General features: G+C 38.5%; 1 protein-coding gene and 1 long non-coding RNA gene across 2 annotated transcripts; both read left to right on the forward strand.

Annotated features, from left to right (window-relative positions):
- Positions 9,709-11,484, forward strand: LOC110431903. Its single transcript, XR_002449372.1, has 2 exons — positions 9,709-10,327; positions 11,250-11,484. It is a non-coding gene; the product is annotated as an uncharacterized LOC110431903 (long non-coding RNA).
- LOC8070047 (probable galacturonosyltransferase 11) lies at positions 13,973-18,886 on the forward strand. The gene is made up of 2 exons (XM_002465089.2): positions 13,973-14,596; positions 16,865-18,886. The coding sequence occupies exons 1-2, from the start codon at positions 14,423-14,425 to the stop codon at positions 18,320-18,322; spliced, it is 1,632 nt and encodes a 543-aa protein (XP_002465134.1). The 5' UTR covers positions 13,973-14,422; the 3' UTR covers positions 18,323-18,886.

The raw sequence follows: 19,474 nt of genomic DNA on the forward strand, positions 1-19,474 counted from the left end.
TAGGAATAATAAATAAGACCATCTCTAACAATTTCTAATAATTCACTCTTAAAACATAAAACATAATTTTACGTCAAGAATCCTATACTATTTCTAAATTATCCTAACAACTTTTGTATATTCTTTCTCTCTCGTATATTTGCATCAAGGATCCTTTTATATTCTTTATTTTTTTCCTAAACCCTTCCACCTTTAGATTGGCCAATGTATACATATGTGGGAGACATGCAAATATATCCGCGCTGATCGATCTATTTTTCCAAGTGCGGAAAGATCGAAAGGTGGATTTGGGAACTGTTGAAGATGAGTTTTTCTATTCTTGCTAAAAATCATAAATTGAGAGGCTTTATTGGGAACTCTTGGCGATGCTCATTGAGTCCATTAGCTTTTGTTAGCTTGTAACTAGCCTAGAGTCTATTATCACAAGATAGATTAAATTTTAGCCTTAGATCCAAACACCCCTTAAATTGGGCTGTGAAAGGCTATAGGATCGTGGCCGGGCCTAGGCACAATGGAAACTATCAAAACCATGGCAGATCAAATGCCACGAGCCCACTAGATAGATTAAATTTTAGCCTTAGATCCAAACACCCCTTAAATTGGGCTGTGAAAGGCTATAGGATCGTGGCCGGGCCTAGGCACAATGGAAACTATCAAAACCATGGCAGATCAAATGCCACGAGCCCACAACCAACACCCCAATACCTCCACACGGCAAAAATGCAGACTGCAACGGACTACTAATGCAAGCAAGAAACAAGATCAGGGGCAAGATCTTAAACCGGGCCCGTTCGCTTGACTGAAAAGTCATAGCTGAAAGTATTGTTTGCTGATTTATTGTGAGAGAAAATATCGTTGAGTAGTTGGCAAATTTGGCAGATAAGCTCAAGTGAACATTCGTTTTGAACAATATTTTGTAGCACATAGATGTTGTAATCCAAACTTAGTGTCTTTGCTACTTACTCTCTCTCTTCTAAATTAGAAGTCATTCCAACTTTTCTGTAAAGTCAAATCATCTCAAGTTAACCAAAATTATAGAACGAATTACAAAGATTTATGACATCAAATAAGTATATTACGAAAATATAATTCATAAAGAATCTAATAATAATTATTTGATATTATAAATGTTATTACTTTATTATATAAAATTATCAAACTTGAGATACTTTTACTCTCCAATAATATTAGAACTGGATGGAGTTACTATTTCCTAGCTCATTGCTTGCATAATTGTGATAACATTTACACTTTCATAACACACTATTGTGAATTAAACTTTGTACTATGCCGTCTCAATGCGGCTAGTCCTTGTAGGATAATAATAAAATCAATATATCGAAAAACCCCATCACAAAGACTTGGTCATTTGATGGATACTTGAGCTAAGGAGTGTTGTTCCTAACAAATGAGAATCGGCAAAAACCCCATCACAAAGACTTGGTCATTTGATGGATACTTGAGCTAAGGAGCGTTGTTACTAACAAATGAGAATCAGCACTGGGATGCAACTCTAAGGTTTTGTTTGGATGTAGTCGAATTTGTATCAATCTACATGTTTTGGGCTAGATTGAGATAAATTACACAACATCCAAACATGACCTAATAACGAATTGGCACTAAAACGAAATAGAACTCTCAGAACGAATAATTGGATCAAAACGGAAAGGAAAAAAAAATCAGAAATCAGAGCGAAGAATTGGTCGATGGAGGAAGATAATGATCTCTTTCAATATTAGGGATAGATAGATGATTTCATTAGATACATTATGAAATGTATTTTTCATAATTTACCTCTTTGATATAATATATTTTCTATAAATTTAGTCAAACTTAAGATGGCTTAACTTTAGATAACTAAAAATTTATATTACATCTTAGGGCTGATATTATAAAAGGCTCTTCAGATCCCTTGCCCAAAAAAATTATAACGTCAGCGTTCATTTGGTTTTCCTATTAGCGTTCTCACCCTTGGCGTGCATCTTGGAAATTGAGCCTAGCTGGTGTTTGTTAATTGGGCTTGCAATCTTATTCTTCTAAATTTATTTAAGGGGGCTTGCACTGGGCCTTCCCGACATGGCCCAGTCCATCTTCAACACCACGGAGCGCAGGTTGCAGCAGCCTGATAACATCGGGCTTTTTGGCCCAACCGTATAACAACAATGTCATGTCGAGCTATAACAATGTCGAGCTGTAAGTTTGTTGTTAGATGTTGGAGGGAAGCAATGCTAGAAGATATACGGACTGAACTGCTACATAAGCGTTCAGCTGCAGAAATGGTTTTGGCCATCCTGGCCCTCCGGGACGATCCTCCTTGTTCGTTTGGCTGATAAGCTATGATAAAAAATACTAATAGCTAATTTGTTGTGAGAGAAAAACATTGTTGAATGGCTTGTAGATTCGGTTAATAAGCTCAAACGAATAATATGTTGCGGGTGATCATGTTCTTGTACTCATGGTGGGAGGCTAGGAACAAAACAAATTCAGGAGAAGGTGTGCGCTCCCCAGGCCAAGTTGCCCACCGAGCTATTATGCTAGCGATCGAATCCAACCTTGTAAGAAAGGAGGTGAACATAACACAACCATCACCAGACAGATGGATTCGGCCGCCGATGGGTAGTACTCAAAATCAATTGTGTGATGGTGCCTTTTTTTTTGCTGAAACTAAGACAGGGAGCTGGGGCTTTGTAATTAGAGATCACAACAACCATGCAGTATTGGCTAGGATCTAGTTCAATAGGAGCTGTTCATGACGCTGACTGTTCTGAAGCTCAGGCCTGTATTGCGGCTCTGCAAGCGCGCGTCGAGCCACGGTATTGGCAGCATCATCCTTGAGTCGGACTCAATGGATACAGTAAAAGCGTTACAGTCCAATGAACGTAATCGTAGTCCAGCATCTGTACTCTATAAAGAAGCTAGGGAGCTGATTTCTTTGTGTTTTGATTCTGTACAAGTTTCTCATATCTCTAGATCATGTAATAGGAGTGCGTACGAACTCGCTCGCCTGAGTCTTGGTTGGGACCTAGATCAACCCCATGTTTGGTTTGATCCGCTCCCTAGTTTTGTATCTAAAATTGTGGTTTGCGATTGCGCTGAATCGAGTGTACCTGAATAAAGAGTCTTAGCGAGTTTGATGGACACGAGTAAAACTAAATAAAATGAAAAAAAAGGCTATTATGCCATCCATGGCAGTATAATTAAGAGCACAATCATATTCTGAGTTAATCTTGCAATAAGTTACTCTGCATAACTTGTCAATATTACAAGTCATGACAGACCGAATGGAATCGATGGTTAGCCCCCCTTTGAATGCAGGAAGTTTTTTTTCATGAATCCTGTGTTTTCCAAAACGACTTAACTATTGTGAAATTCTTATATAATTTCTGTAAAATTCTTTGTTTAGAAAACAGAAAAAATCCAGCTATACGACCACATCCAGCCAAGTATTACGGCCTTGTTTAGTTTCCAAAAAAATTTGCAAAATTTTTTAGATTTCTCATCATATCGAATCTTGCGACGCATGCATAAAGCATTAAATATATATACAAATGATAACTAATTGAACAGTTTGAATGTAATTTGCAAGACGAATCTTTTGAACCTAGTTAGTCAATGATTGGATAATATTTGTCAAATACAAACGAAAGTGCTACAATGTCCATTTTGTATTTTTTTTAACTAAACAAGGCCTACATTCTGTAAAATTTCACATATAGTGTGATTTATGATGTTTTTGGAAAGCATGTACGCATAAAATCTCTTAAGAAAAGACCATGAAGACCATTTTTAGTCATAGGATGAACCTTTTTATATATAATCATTATGATTGGATGTTAAAAGTCTCGGCATTGAGGCCTTGTTTGATACAAGTTGCACGGAAGTGCAAGAGCTTTACTGTGGGCTGTGGCCAGTGGTCACAGGCCACTATTCAAGCCGATAGGGGAGCTAAATTCTGCCCTCCTGTAGATAGAAAGAGACGTGGTGAAACTATTAAGTATTACCCATTTACCCTGGCATTGTCCCCATTAATCTCAACTAACTTCCGCCCCAGCACCTTTGGTTGTTCCACGGAAAGAGAAACCAAATGATTAAAATCCAATAATGAAACTAGAAATACCCTTCAATATCAAGGAGGATATTCATTTGGTAAAAAGATGCAAATAATCTTTTCGATCCATTGGCTCATTTATATTAATCAAGTCTTTTTCCTGCCTTTTCTCATGGGCCTTAATCTTGAAGCAAACACCCAACCTAACAAAAAAGGAACTCCACAACCATCATCGTGGTTGTTCTGATATTCAGCTTTATATAACCACATGCTATATATAAAAAAAATTCTAAGACACCATGGCACATGCATGTGGAGCCGTGTCCCCAGCATGGCTCACCAACCCCCATCCCAGTTTTGCATGCTTTTGCATCATGTGCATGCATGTCACTTTTCACACAACATGCACTCTGAAACAGATCGAAACTGACATATGCTTCTCCTCCATGTTTGCAGATCTCTAATCTCTCTGCTTCAGCACAAATTGCACTCTGATCCTTGTAGCTAATTGGTTGGTTGATCAGGAGATCTGCTTGTCTCATTGGCTCCTTTGCCACTTCCCAAACTGCCTATACACCTAGTGGTAGAAATAAAAACCTGATGAGGAGACTTTTGGCCAACACTAACACTGCCATTTCCTGATTCTTCCCATGTAGTACTGTAACTGTGTGTGTGTGAGTTTGTTGTGCCTAACTTTTTATGACCGACATGTAATCAGGCAATCTGCTCTTTTCAGTCTTCTATCTTCTGGAGTCCATGTCTTGAAGACAAATCCTACATATGCGCTACAAACTAGTGTTTAGAAGGATTCAGCTAGCAGCTCCTGTGTTTCGTTCTCCTCTAGCAGAACTTTCAACATAATTAGGCTGCTTTAGTCCATCAGTCCAACTCTATTCTAGTAGCGCGCGTAACTATTCCGGCCGGGTCAGTGTGGCGCGACAAGGATGGCCTGGAAAATGGTACACAGAATTAATACCTCGCTTAACAGCATCGCTGCCCTGCTTTGTGCTGTGATTGAGAAAGCCTAACGAAAGGTGACTAGCTGAGGAAGACGACCTGATTGGTCCACCCACAGGAATCTGATGTAGTATATATTTAAAACTCCATCTGCACGCATTATTGGGCATTTCGATGGGTAGTCAACTCGCTCATTTGTCTGGGCCCTAGACATGTAGGAGTAGTGTGTGTGTAGCAGTATATATGGTACTATATGCCAAGTGTTCGGTAGGTAGAATCGTGCAAGCAGGTCCTAGTCCTACCGACAGTTTGTAATAGTTCATATACATTTCTTCGCACTGGCTTAACCGTACCTGAGAGGTGGCCAATGTCACCATAGAATATGGAATATGTATATATGTCTCCTTTGTCTAAGAACTCCGTAGCATACATGTCGTGTGTTATTACAAACTGCAAGTTATGACTCGAAGATTTATTTAGTGATAACATCATCTGTTCTAATGAGTCTTGAAATTGAACTTCTTATGAGCACAAATTATGAGTAAGGTCAGTTTCAATGGGATTTCATTAGAGTTTCATACACATTAAATATGTTGATGTGACACTATATTAATAAAGAGAGTGAGAGATGATAAGGGTTTCATGGGAGTAGAGGGAGTTTCGTGGGGATAAAATTCTTCTACATTGTTTTCAAAATATAGATGTGTTGGAAACTGTGTTATGAAACTCTCCTACTAAGGATGGCCTAACGAGACAAGAAGGAACGTGTGAGGACAATTGTGATAAGTAAAAAAAGAAGGACAAAAGAATCCTTTATGTCTTTAGTATACTAGCAAATATATCCATATGTTATATTATGAGAAAAAAATCTATCAAACGGCAAGAAAATCGAACATGTTGAATTAATGTTACATATCTATTTGTGTTTTCCTCTTTCTGTGAAATTTAAGAGCTACGGAATAATTTATTTTATGATGACTTTAACATCTACTCCCTTAGTTCCAGAAAGAATACAATTCTAGTACTGTATCATGTTTCATTATCTTAAATTTGACCAATTCTAACAAAAAAATATTTATCGTATTAATAAATATCATTAGATTAAACTAGGTGAATTCCCCGCGCGTTGCTGCGGGATTTTCTTAAAAATAAATCATTATATATATAGCATTACTATATGATATTCAGTATATTATGTATGTATACATATGAATTTGACTTGCATGTATTTTATTGTATTAGATCTAGTAAAAAAATTGCTAAGCTAATAGAACAAAAACTAATATTTAGTTACATTATAGAGAAATTAATTGGTGATGAAATATGTACATGACTTGTATGTTAATAGATTAAAGATTTAAAGTATTTCACATGATATAGATGACATGGTTATTTTTTGTAATTAATATGAAATGATATGGACTTAGTGGGGAATGATGTTGACACCTTGCATGAAGAGATAGAATATTTAGTGGGTCATTTAGTGGGGAATGATGTGAACACCTTGCATGAAGAGAGAATTCATCTAGTGGGGTTTAGCTTTATAAGAGTTATAGATATAAGTTATACTTCCATAATAAATTGATTTGGAGTCATAAATATGAATACTATTAATTTACTAGAAATTTGATCAAATATGAACCATTTTAAGTGGCACACAATCTGTAGGTGTATTCTTTTTGGATGGAGGGAGAATGATTTAAGCAATATATGTTGGCAATAATATAACAATATCCTATTAAATCTGTATCAAAGTAAAATACAATATTGATGGATTTTTTCTCCGATTATATTACAAAGCATGAAATAAAATATTTCATAACTTCAATTTTTACACTACCCATGAACCGGAACATAGCTGATTATATCAAGCTCTGTGGCTTCTTTTTAAATTTCATAAATTCAAGTCAGTAAGAAGTCAGTTGACAACGTGTTAGGGACTATTTGTTGATGATTACGACGAAAGATCTCTGTTGTTTTTTTCATGTGGCAAGGATTGTTAGGGTTCGCACGGGTACATACATACAGCCTAAAGACACATTTACTTAGACCGAACTGAGCAATAAACTTCTTAATATATGAGTTTGATTAGTTGAACCAGATTCTGTTATATAAATTTTATTCCTAATTAAAATTATGCCAACAACTTTTTTTAGGGATATTATGCTAACAACTTGGCAGTGGCAACCTTTGGTTTCTCATGATTAGAATTAGAAAAAGGGTTACGTGTTCATACGCTCGTAATATTGCTTTTATTTTTTGTTTTTGACATTTATTATATTGTCATTCTTTATCTTTTTATTTCTATTTTCATTTATATTACCAAAACAACTGGACCGTGACCAAGAAAAATCTACAATAATATGGAAGAAAAAACACCTAGACCATATATAAGCGTTAGAATCCAAATAAAAAAAAACATATCAGACCAAGTGACACACAACTGGGACAAGTCGAGAACCCTCGCTGGGTTAACAAGCAACTCTGGCTATTAGTAACCGATGGACTTTGTTATGTTACCCGCCGATGGAGCATCCATGTGATTGTTCCTTGGTGAAGACTCAAAACGCGACAGGAGGGCAGGAGGCAAGAGGACAACAAAGAGCAAACAGGAGTATATTTATTACAATATATATGCGTGTTCTGCTCAGCGACAGCCGTCAAAACCATCATGTGTGTGTGTGTTTTGCACGTGCGCCAATAAAATCTGCATTACTACTACACTTAGATCAGTCTCAGTGAAAATTTTGTGTCTTGTTTTTCAAGATTCAATATGTTAAAATAACTCTAATATCTTATTTATTTTTGTTATAGAGGCTATTTTAAATTTGTATAGCAAAAATTAGTCTCGAACATATATGCTATTTAATTTTATAAAATATGAAGCTGGCTATTTAATTGTCGGTGACCATATATAGGCAACTTCAAGCGCTGGCTATATAACTTTGTAAAATATATAGCAAGGCTTTTATAGATATTTTCTTTTTTGAGAAGTTTTCTATTTTATAAAATAGCTAAACAATAGAATTTAACAACGAATTTTAGCCAAATTATTGAAGTTGCTCTAAGAAATAATATAGATAAGTTTTATTTCTATGAAACTTATTTCATCCCATAAAATTTTCATCATCTCTCTCTTCATTTGTACATGGGCCACCATGAGCTAAATTTTAAATTGGGCCGGGTATGACATACACCCCCCTTAAAGGATCCGACGTCCTCGTCGACCCAACATACCCACAAACCGGACAAATGGTGACCAGGAACGCGCAGGGCCTACACGTACAATGAACCCCGTGTCCACGCCTCTGACCCGCACGCGCCCGTAGAAGCGAATGTTGGCTTCGATACCATTTGTAACGCGTCAAAGTCCAAACGGTTCAGATCCACTCTGCACGCGTACAATGAACCCTATATCCACGCCTTTGACCCGCACGCGCCCGTAGAAGCGAAGGTCAGCTCTGATACCATTTGTAACACCTCAGAGTCCAAACTGCTCAGATCCACTCTGCATGCTGAACGAACCACATCTATCACCATCCCACTTACGCTTTCGTCCTCGCATCGCATAAAAGAATTAACCCGAGGATGGTGGGATAGACTCTAGAAGCTTTATATGTTGGTTTAACCCACCCTTAACAACCAAGGTGGGACTGAACTCTTCATAATTATCTCATAATATGCATATGAGCCACCACGAACTAAATTCTAAATTGGACCAAGTGTGGTATGTTCTTATTAAGGTAAGTCTCTAGGTAATCGATTTGTGCACTAACAAGCCTCACAAGTTTAACCCTTAATAACTTGGGTGCTAGAATTCAATCTACAAAGATCACTCCAACTGGCCTCGAACATTAGGATAAGCATAATCTCCCTCACAAATCAACCAATTAGAGCCTCCCAACAATCACCAACAAGATGCTCAACGATCCTCGCTCTCGAAGACGTCTAGGTGACAACGTACAACCACCGAGAGTAAAAAAAATTTATAGCTAGTCGATGAACTAGTGCCATTAGTTTCAAATTCACTAAGCAAATGCACTAGATCTCTTCCTAACATCACTTTTAATCAATCACTAAGCAATGTAGTGAGTGGAAATCCCCATCCTCATTTAAGTTATTAAATGCAATTCTCATAAGGCCAGTCTCAATATATAGTTTTATGGCACAGTTACCAAGACTATAAACTAGGTAACCGAGCCAGATGAGTTTCATGGGGATGAAACTCCTCTCTCATCTGATGAAACTCCTTCATTTAATGACCTTGCCAAGTCAGCAATTTTGCTTATGTGGCACCCTATTTAATGTATATGACACTCTCATGAAACATACATTAAGAGTGGCCTAACAATTCTAGAGTTAGCTTAGGAGGTGGGATATATGACCCTTTGGGCCAAACAAACCAACTCGATCGCTTCCATCTCCTCCCAGCAGTACGAGTTATGAGTTCGAAAAATCAATATGAGTGTATGACTAGCAGTAATAGAGCATGAATAAATTACAAACCAATCAATGAGCAACAGCCAACAGGCAGTAGCAACTGTTAACATACAGTTCTCCTTTAGTATATGTGATGTGATTATGATATCTTAGGGCAGTCCCAATGGTAAATTTATTGCAGTTTCTATGTTCATTAATTAGCTTGACAACTCAGCTTTTTGCTGATGTGGCATAGGAATTATTGAAGAGAGAGGGTGCTAGATGTAGAAACGATTTCTAGGTGAAGGAACCATGTCTACGCTAGGAACGAGGCCGATCGAAACCACCAAATCGCCACTGTGGAGAAACGACTCGTTTCTAGGCTCATTCATCCCGATCCACTGCGCCCACCGCCGTGGCGATGCCGCACGCATGCTCGCGCCCTTCCCCCGCGCTCCGCTCCGATTTCCCGCACGATGGCCTCTCCTCCCCTGCAAGCGCGCTCTTTTCTCCGATTCCTCTGGCGCTCGCTCACCGCCATCCCACCAGCAAGCCTTAAAGACTCGGTCTCCAAACCCTATCCCAAATCCTTGCTTCATCCGGTCCCAATCCATCCCCATTTTCTTCAACCATGAATCCCCTCCGTCTGCCATCTTCAAGCTCCAAGCAAATCGAGGCAGGGCAAGGCAGGTTAGGGTAGGGCAAGGCGCGTGCTTCCATGGCTCTTGATGCCCGATTTGCTTCGGTCGCTGCTACTCCCGCTGCCCCTGCTGATGGATCGACTTCGGCCACCGGTGAACCCATCGCCCAAGCAGCAACAACATCTCCAGCACCTGCAAGTCTTGAAGCCGCGGGATTTCCTGCGTGGTGGAGAAGTTCATCTCCGCTTGGCTCAAGTGACGGGTAAATAAAGTCCGTGCAAATTTCTTATTGATTTATTTTTTATTTTTCTTTTTTGTGTGCTCATGATTGGCTAGTATTGCTTTGTTGCGGTCTGGTTTAGAAGTGGCTAAAATTAGGCTTGTTGAATCGTAGGTAGTTTTCCAGACTTATTTAGTCTGATGAATTGTAGATGCTATTTCAGTTTTTTGCCGTCGTGCACTTTGGCTTTCAGTTCGATCATCCCTACAGTGTTTGCATATTGCTTTAAAATTTAGTGCTGATAATAGATGCGACAAAATGATTTCTATTATAGAACTGGTTTGGTCATTACAATCAGAGTATCGGACAATATCTGGCATAGTATTATCCACCATGAAAACACACTTAGCTTGCAGGTCTGAATTTGGTCTCCGCTTGACGAACTGAAAGTAAAATATTTTCTTTGGTTCATCCTGTTTCAGTTCAATATAGATTTCCACATTATAATCCTTTTTGAGTTCTCTCCTGCTTGATCAATTAAGAACTAAAATAGATTATTGACACTAGTAGGTTGTGCATTTTTTTAGCATCCTGTTTCATGAAAACTGCACTTGTATTTAGTATCAAGTTGTGCAGTTTTTTTAATCAACAATATCTGACTGCGTACAAGCTCTTTTAATCCTGGATTATATCAGATGCATTACAATCAGTTATAGTATATGCAAGTAAGATGGGGAAGGGTTTACCAATTTGCTGAACTCAAATAGTACTTCAGAAAAGTTTAGGATCTCATATAGGCAAAATAATTAGGTACATATAACTAATAGTAGATCAGTTTCTATAGATATACATGTTTATGTTTTTTCTCTCCATGTTTATGTTTGTTATTTTTTATTCATTGTTTCTTATTCTTTCACTTGTATTGATGCTACGAAACTTGATGGTTTCTGGATGAATTTTGCAGCCTGATGGCTTCTGGATGACTGCTGGACCTACTTGAGATGATGCCGTGCAAACCTGATGGTTGCACCTTATATTATTTTATATACTATAATATATCATGAACTTTAGTTATTCTCTTGCCCAACTATATGAAATCTCCTGATGTATGATGCCATCTGTTATCTTTATCTATAAATTTGTGTGTATTGAACTATGTGGTATCTATTATCTTTATATCTAAATTCTGTTCTAAACTATGTGTGTTCTAGAAAGCATATTTGATTTCTTTTCTTTGCCATCGTCTGGACTATGTGTGTTCTGGGAAGCATATTTGAACAATGTGTGTTTTGGAAAAGCATATTTGAACTATGTTGCATTGTGTGTTGTAGAGAGCTAGTTGCCACAATTGATCCATCTCATTTTAATGATTCATTTAATTTATCCTGTGAATGAATATTGCTATAGAAACCATGGACTGGGAAGGATGATTTCTATAGACATTAATTATTCTTGGAGACTACAACTAGAAATCATCCATTGGAACTGCCCTTAGCCAACTAACGAACTCAGCTGTTAACCTATAACACACACACACACTCTCTCTCTCTCTCCTATTTAGTAGATAGATAATATACTCCCCGCGTGGTACAAAATATATATACTTGTTACATTTGATTTTACATAGTTTTAAATACATTTCTTTGACCATTATTTTCTTACAAAATATATTCTTAAAGTTCTTCAAAAATTATGAGATTTTGTAACTATTTATAATATAATTCTACACATAACTTATATGATTTCAGATAAAAATTAGTTTAGCAGTTATTGGTATTTGTTTCATATAATATGTTTTTATGACTAGATGGAGTAGCTTGGTGTAGGGTGGGGATGGGTCACCCTGGGCATTCGGTAATACCGAACCGATCGGTTCGGTTCCTCGGTACCCAGACAAATTCGGTTCCTGAGAAAACTGGTACCGATCGGTTCCTAAAAAAATTCGATACCGAGCTAATTCGGTATCGATTCTTTCGGTTCGATTCCGGTATTTACCGAAAGAACCAAACATATTAGAGCAACATGTAACATCAAGTTTAATTCGGTTTATCTTGGTTTTCTTAGTAAAACATTAACACGAAAAGTACATTTGACTCAGAATCATGTTTTCACGGTAAAGCAACTTTTCAGTTGCCCCTTTATTATACTATAAATATTTATACTATAATACTAAGGGCGAAGATAGAAAAAGGTAAACAGGAGCCATGCCACAACAATTGTCACACAAAATATAAGACCCATTCGTCTTTTGGTAAAAGGTTTAATACATATTTTTTGTCTTCTCCAACAACAAGAGCTAAAAAACTACACTCTCTGTAAGTGAGTCTCGAGGAGAGAGGATATCTAAATTTAGGTTATGCCTGATATAAAAAATAAGTCTTCTAATATAGGTATTCTGGTAGAGGCTATAAGTATTGTTCTAGAAATCCAGGTATGCTACGCGCGGTATCAGTCTGTTCAACTAGAACCATTCACAGTTTGTTGCCGCTGCTGAGAAGCTTAGACACAAAACACTATTGATACAATAGATATTTGCAGCGTGAGTGTTGTCTAGAAACGCAGCCGGACAATATACCTTATAATTGAAGAGAAACAAAAATTTTAGCTGTTCTCTAATTATTCATCTACTAACAATTTCATAAAAATTCAAAAGCGGGTATGAATACGAATTCAAAAAGAATCATATACCAATTTCCTAGGAACTAGTTTATTTTCATAGAAAAAAAATACACATATAAGAATAATCTTTTAGCAAAACAATAATAGACAAAGCTAGTTGTAAAACCAAGCATGCAAAACTAATGTCATTACAGTATCTCTAAGAGCCTTTCTAATTCTCACTCTATTAATCATCATTTGAAAAGTCACATGCATAAAAATCACTTTTCTATATCTGATGTGCACTCTAAAAAAACTATTCTCATCTTCTATTTTTGGCTAGCGAAAAATTCAGAATAAAATATAACTATATTTAGATAAACATTTAGATAAACTGTTAGAGGTTAGTTTTTTTTACTAAAATCTCTATTCCTAGTGTTTAGAAGGAAAATAAAGAGTCTCTTGAAGATGCTTTTGACTTAGTTATCATGTCTTGTTTCTCTAAAGTCAGAGAAAGATCATATTAATTATTTGTGGAATGTTTTTATCTGGTGAACCGGTGACATATTTTTCAGCGTATATATTACCAGAAAATCGACATCCGCGTTCTGAAGCTAAAAAATATTCAGTGGTTTGATGTTACGATAATTTAGGGCATTACGCTGAACAAATTTGTTTCTATCTTTTTTTTTTAGATAGTTGAGCTGCTGCACGCCTGAACATTAGGCTCTCTCCAATAGCATATGCACTTGGGAACCCAAACTCAAAATAGGTTTCCAACACAATACCTATAGCCTCCAATAGAGTATCCATACAGAAAACCCATTTTGGGTATCAGGGAGGCATAACCCAAATTTAGGTATCCTCTCTCCTCGAGACCCATTTGCAGAGAGTGTTGTCTTTTAGGTCTTGTTGTTGGAGAAGTCTAAAAATAGGTATGGAACCTTTTACCTGTAGCGCTACCCAAAGGACATATGGGTCTTGTATTTTGGGTGACATTGTTGGAGATAGTCTTACAGCAAGCTGAACCCGGATGGTACGAGGGAGGGTGAAAAATGAATGGAGACGCATGACTGGAAAGGGTGGCTTTTGCCGTGTCTTTCCTTTTACGTCAGCGAGCGAAGAACTACTCCCTCCCTCCCTCCCTTCTCCCCCGCACCGTCTCATCATTCTCAGATCTCTCCCTCCCCCTCCCCTTCCCTCCTTCCCTTCATCTCCCTGAATCCAACCCAGCTCGCCGTCCTCGCATTCCGCCGCTCGCCCTCGCGGATCCGACAGCTCCTTCCTCGCTGTCGGTTCTTGCCTCACCTCGTCTGCTGTCCTGGAAGCTGCTGCCGGGTCACCCGTGGCTGGACTCGACCCGGCCGCCTCCGGCGTGTGGGTTCGCCGGATGGTTATCGCCTCCTGATCCATCCGGACCCCCGGATCCGCCGCCAAAGGCACCGCCTTTGTGGGTTCTCCGCGCCCATGCAGGAGGGTTTGGCGCGTCGGCGGTGAGGCGGGGCTCTGGTTTAGTTCTTGCGTTGGACTAGTCCGGAGATGCTTCGTGGGGCGGGGCACGGGGGCGGCGATGCGCGGAGGCGGGCACTGCGCTCGTCGCGGCGGCGGCTTCCGGGGTGGATCTGGTGGCTTCTCGGGATCTTCCTCCTCGTCGGGCTCATGCTCTTCGTCCTGCACCACAACCAGAAGGAGCAGTTCCGGCCGCCCGTCGTGGTGAGTGCCGCAATCCTGGTCTTGTGTAGCTTTCAGATTGCTTAATTCTGCGAGATCTTCCGAAAGATCACCGCTTTACTGTTATTGCTGAAGAATTGTGGACCAATTAAGTGTCTTTATGCTTTTGTCACCTACTTCTGTTACGTGGGTCTCGATTAGCTCAACAATCTGTGATTCTTTTAAGTGTACGAGAGAATGCTCATGTTTCATGCTGTAGACGGGTATTTACACGAACTGAATGCTATCTATGTTTGTAGTGAACGAGGTTTCGACATTAGTGTGCGAGTATGGCTGGGTGGTAGGCTCTTGAGTATCAGAGTACAATTTTGGCCCTAGATCTTTATTGCCATATTTTAGTATTGGATCCTTTGAAGGTTAGTATGTCGAGTCATGCACTTTGCCATTTTATGGAAATCTTAGTTGCCACATACTATTTCGTTGATGGTAGAAAGTGTTTTTGGTTAATCATGATTGGTTGTTAGAAATGGCAAACGTGGTATGTATGTGATTTTAGGAGTTGGTGTGGCATGATAGATAGTCTGTCCCTGTACTTTTTTGGTGATCTGTTCAAGTACTTAGGTAGGGTGTCATTCTCACAAGGTGGTTTCACATCTTCCCTGTTAATAACAAATACTGTCCACGTACTAGGAAGATGAGTGCTTTCTTCCATCTGGGGTGGACATGTAACAGAGAAGATCTAATCCAAATATTATACATCAATATTCAGTACTTTGTGTGATGCTATACTTTGATAACTTCAAGTGACTATTCAAGGCCTTCTTGTTGTATTGAACACTCCCAAAAGTATGGCATTTGGGAGATCATTCATAGTTTCTTTTTTACTTTTCCTTTGGCGTCAAGCAACTTCCAGTAACACTTAAGCCTCTCTCCTAGTTTGTAATATTTGAATTGCATGAATTTGAATCGCTTCAATGAATTTCTTATGATAGCAATAAGTCCTATCTGTGATACCTGCTTAATGAGCATTTTGGAACTGCACAATTGAGATTTGAAGATGCTGAAGAGAGATCAGATGAAATCATTAATAGAATAGGATACCGCTGAGGTATATGAGACAATTGTTGATTTTAGCTTATGGTATAGGCTTTCTTTCAGGTAAAGGCTTTGTGTTAGGTTTTATATAATTAAAATGATAATCAGAATATGGATTCCCGTGGCAGAACAATTAAGTGATAATGGAAACCAAGAAAATCCATTTGTTGTTATCTGTAGTTATTTTTAGCTTCAACGAAGTATTAAATTCTATTGCACTGCCAATGTCTAGTGGTAGCTTGACTATCCAAGGGGGTATTGTAAGGTGATCGTTGTAAGGAAGTTTTTTTTTATGTTTAGCCTCTTATTATGACTTAATGCATGATAATCATAACTTAGAAAATCAGTTTTTTATGACATACGAAGAAATTGAATCCTGGGCATGAATGTGTTGGCCATTCTGTGACTTTATTGTAGGAAAGGGTATTGTATCCTCTTCAATGGCACATGGATAAATGCGAAGTGTTGTGAATGGTCTGTGCTTTTGGCAATAAAGAACTAGCTTAGATAGCTTCATCGATCACTTTAGGACCATCTCAAGGTAGATCTAATCATCTCTTCATCTGAAGAGGCATTGAGGGTTGTGGCCCTGAAAGAGACATACTGATATAAATCCTATACTAGTTTTAATCTTGAATTTCTCTAGATTGATGCTGTGAATCAATCTACTGGAAGTTCCAATCATTTATTTCTTTTAACATATGTCAGTTCATGTTATTGTCTTTAGAACTACATGGAAAAAAGGAAGCTGGTAGCAAATCATATCAATTCCTATTATTCTGTCTATAGAAAAGTATTTTTGCATTCAAAGGTGAGGTTTTAACACAATATCTGATGGAATTTCAAGAATTGGCCATATCATAGTTCAGGTATCCATATATATAAGCCATATTTTCATACAGTAGTTCCTCAGGTGGTTCACATTCATTATAAATGAAACGAAGACCAGAAATTTTTGTGGGTGCTATTCGAATCTTTTCCTTATAATTGCTTGAATAATTCAATAAAAGATAACTCCCAGCACTTGATTATTGTCAAAGGTTTGCAAACCTGTATCTGGTTAATTTTGGATTAATTTAAAATCTACTTCAGAAATGGCAGCTTCTTGTATACAATCTTGATTGGCTGCTTCTGATGTTAGCAAAAGTAACTGTTCCATTTATGAAAAATTTGCCCCTGTGCATGTTCTCATGTTTTTCTTTTGACTAATTTCAGGATAATGGTTCAGAGATCGAGGAAGTCCCTCATGAGAGAGTGAATTTCTCAGAAGAGCTTTTGAGCAGCACATCATTTGCTCGCCAATTAGCGGATCAGATGACTCTAGCAAAGGCATATGTCATCCTTGCAAAAGAGCATGGTAATCTTCAGCTTGCATGGGAGCTTAGTTCGCAGATAAGGAATTGTCAAAGATTGCTATCTGAAGGAGCAGTTAGTGGGAGAGCAATCACTAAAGATCAGGCCCATCCTATAATAAGCCGGCTAGCACGGTTAATATACAAGGCTCAGGATTCTCACTATGATATCAGCACAACAATAGTGACATTGAAGAACCATGCCCTGGCACTAGAGGAGCGTGCAAAGGCAGCAATTGTTCAAAGTGCTGAGTTTGGCCAGTTAGCAGCAGAATCCTTTCCCAAAAATCTGCACTGTCTAACTGTGAAACTGACAGAGGAGTGGCTTCGGAACCCGAAGCATAGGAGTCGCTCAGAGGAGAACCGGAATTCCACACGATTGGTGGATAATAATCTGTATCATTTCTGTATATTCTCTGATAATGTGCTGGCCACTTCAGTTGTTGTCAATTCTACAGTCTCCAATGCAAATCATCCTCAACAGCTTGTGTTTCATGTGGTCACTGACAGAATCCATTTTGGCGCAATGTCAACTTGGTTCCTCTTAAATGACTTCAAAGGTTGTACTGTTGAAGTCCGCTGCATAGATGAGTTCTCGTGGTTGAATTCTTCTTCATCTCCTCTTGTCAGGCAGCTCTCTGAGGTGGAAACCCAGGGTTACTATTACTCAGCTGGTTCCAAGAATCCTGAAAGAGAGATAAAATTCCATAATCCAAAGTTTGTTTCTCTATTGAACCATTTACGGTTCTACATTCCTCAGATACTTCCCAACTTGGAGAAGGTGGTGTTTCTTGATGATGATGTTGTGGTGCAAAAGGATCTGACTCAGCTGTTCTCCATAGAGTTGCATGGCAATGTCATTGGAGCAGTGGAAACTTGTTTAGAGTCGTTTCATCGGTATCACAAGTATCTAAATTTTTCGCACCCAACCATCAGCTCCAAGATTGATCCACATACTTGTGGATGGGCTTTTGGAATGAACATTTTTGACTTGATAGCTTGGAGGAAGGAAAACGCCACGTCATTGTATCATTATTGGCAAGAGCAAAATTCTGACCTATTGCTCTGGAGAACAGGAACTCTTCCTGCAGGTCTTTTGACATTTTATGGCCTGATGGAGCCCCTAGACCGCAGATGGCATGTCTTGGGTCTTGGGTATGATGTAGACATAGATGATCGTTTGATTGAGAGTGCTGCTGTTGTGCACTATAATGGGAACATGAAACCCTGGCTGAAGCTGGCAATTCGCCGTTACAAGTATATATGGGAGCGGTATGTGAATATCTCACACCCGTATGTTAGAGAGTGTATGTTGCATTAGAAAGTATGCAAATCTCTGTATGTTCTTGCATGGCATTGAAGCTGGATGCTTCAGTTTCTTCACATGAGGCTGCTTTCGAGCACCTTATGTGAGGGAAAGTTTCAGAGGTAGAATATATACTCAAGGGACAGCATCAAAGAAGTCAACTGTTAAGTTTTCTTTTTGGGTTGGGGGAAGATTCATTTTGGGATGAAAATAATTCCTTTGCAGAGTTTACATACAATTTGGACTGGAAATTTTAGCAGTCTAACCAGATACATCTGGATAGATATTGTAAAAGAGATACAGTTGGACCAATGGGCAAATTTTTTTTTGAGATTTAGGAAATGCAAATTGTGAGCTCAACTGTGCAGGGTCAGTGGTGTTGCATTCTTTTGGTAGTATCTTGTTTTATACCGGCGAAGAAGGTTCTGCCTCCCTCCTTGTATAAGTAGCTGTTTTAATTTGTGCTCATTCGTACAGTATGAACTCAGTTGAACCTGAGAAAGGATTCTGAAATCATATATGATGTGCTTAAGTTGAGTTGCTGATAATGTATCACTGATACAACAGAAATTCAGGTCACTAGTAGCTGTTTTGATTCACTAGGGCACTAAGCCAAACTGCTTTCATGTTTGAAACCCTGAATTGCTTCCTTTCTGTCATGACCGCTGCAAGTGCAACATTTTGTTTCATTTGTTGTTTCTGGAAAGTTTGATTCATATAATCTCGGGCTTAAGCCGAAACGACCTAGGATTATCGTGGTGAATGTCTTTTATCTAGGCATGTAATTCGAGTTCAACTGAAGCGAACCTTGGAGAGGAATGAGCCTAATCTTTGTGATCTGAGGAGTCAGCTGTATAAACATGTACTTATGGCTTACGTTTTTCAGAGTCTTTAGAACTAGAAACTGGGAACGGCAATTCTGTAGGGAAGATAGGATGCTAGATTTAACAGCCTTTTCAATGAGGTAAAAACAAAAAACTTCTGGCCTATTCTTTCTAGTTTGTCCATTGTCCTCAAGCCATCTTGATTTCTCCTTTTTCTTTGAGCTCTTGAGAACTTATCACCTTCTATGTTTTTGGACCTATATGTTCCAGTGCACCCATAGGCCCTAGTAGCTACGACGAACGTGACAGAGATTTGGTGCATTTCAGAGCAGATCTATAGAAT

Source organism: Sorghum bicolor, chromosome 1 (genome assembly GCF_000003195.3).
Source record: "Sorghum bicolor cultivar BTx623 chromosome 1, Sorghum_bicolor_NCBIv3, whole genome shotgun sequence".
Lineage (NCBI taxonomy): Eukaryota > Viridiplantae > Streptophyta > Magnoliopsida > Poales > Poaceae > Sorghum > Sorghum bicolor.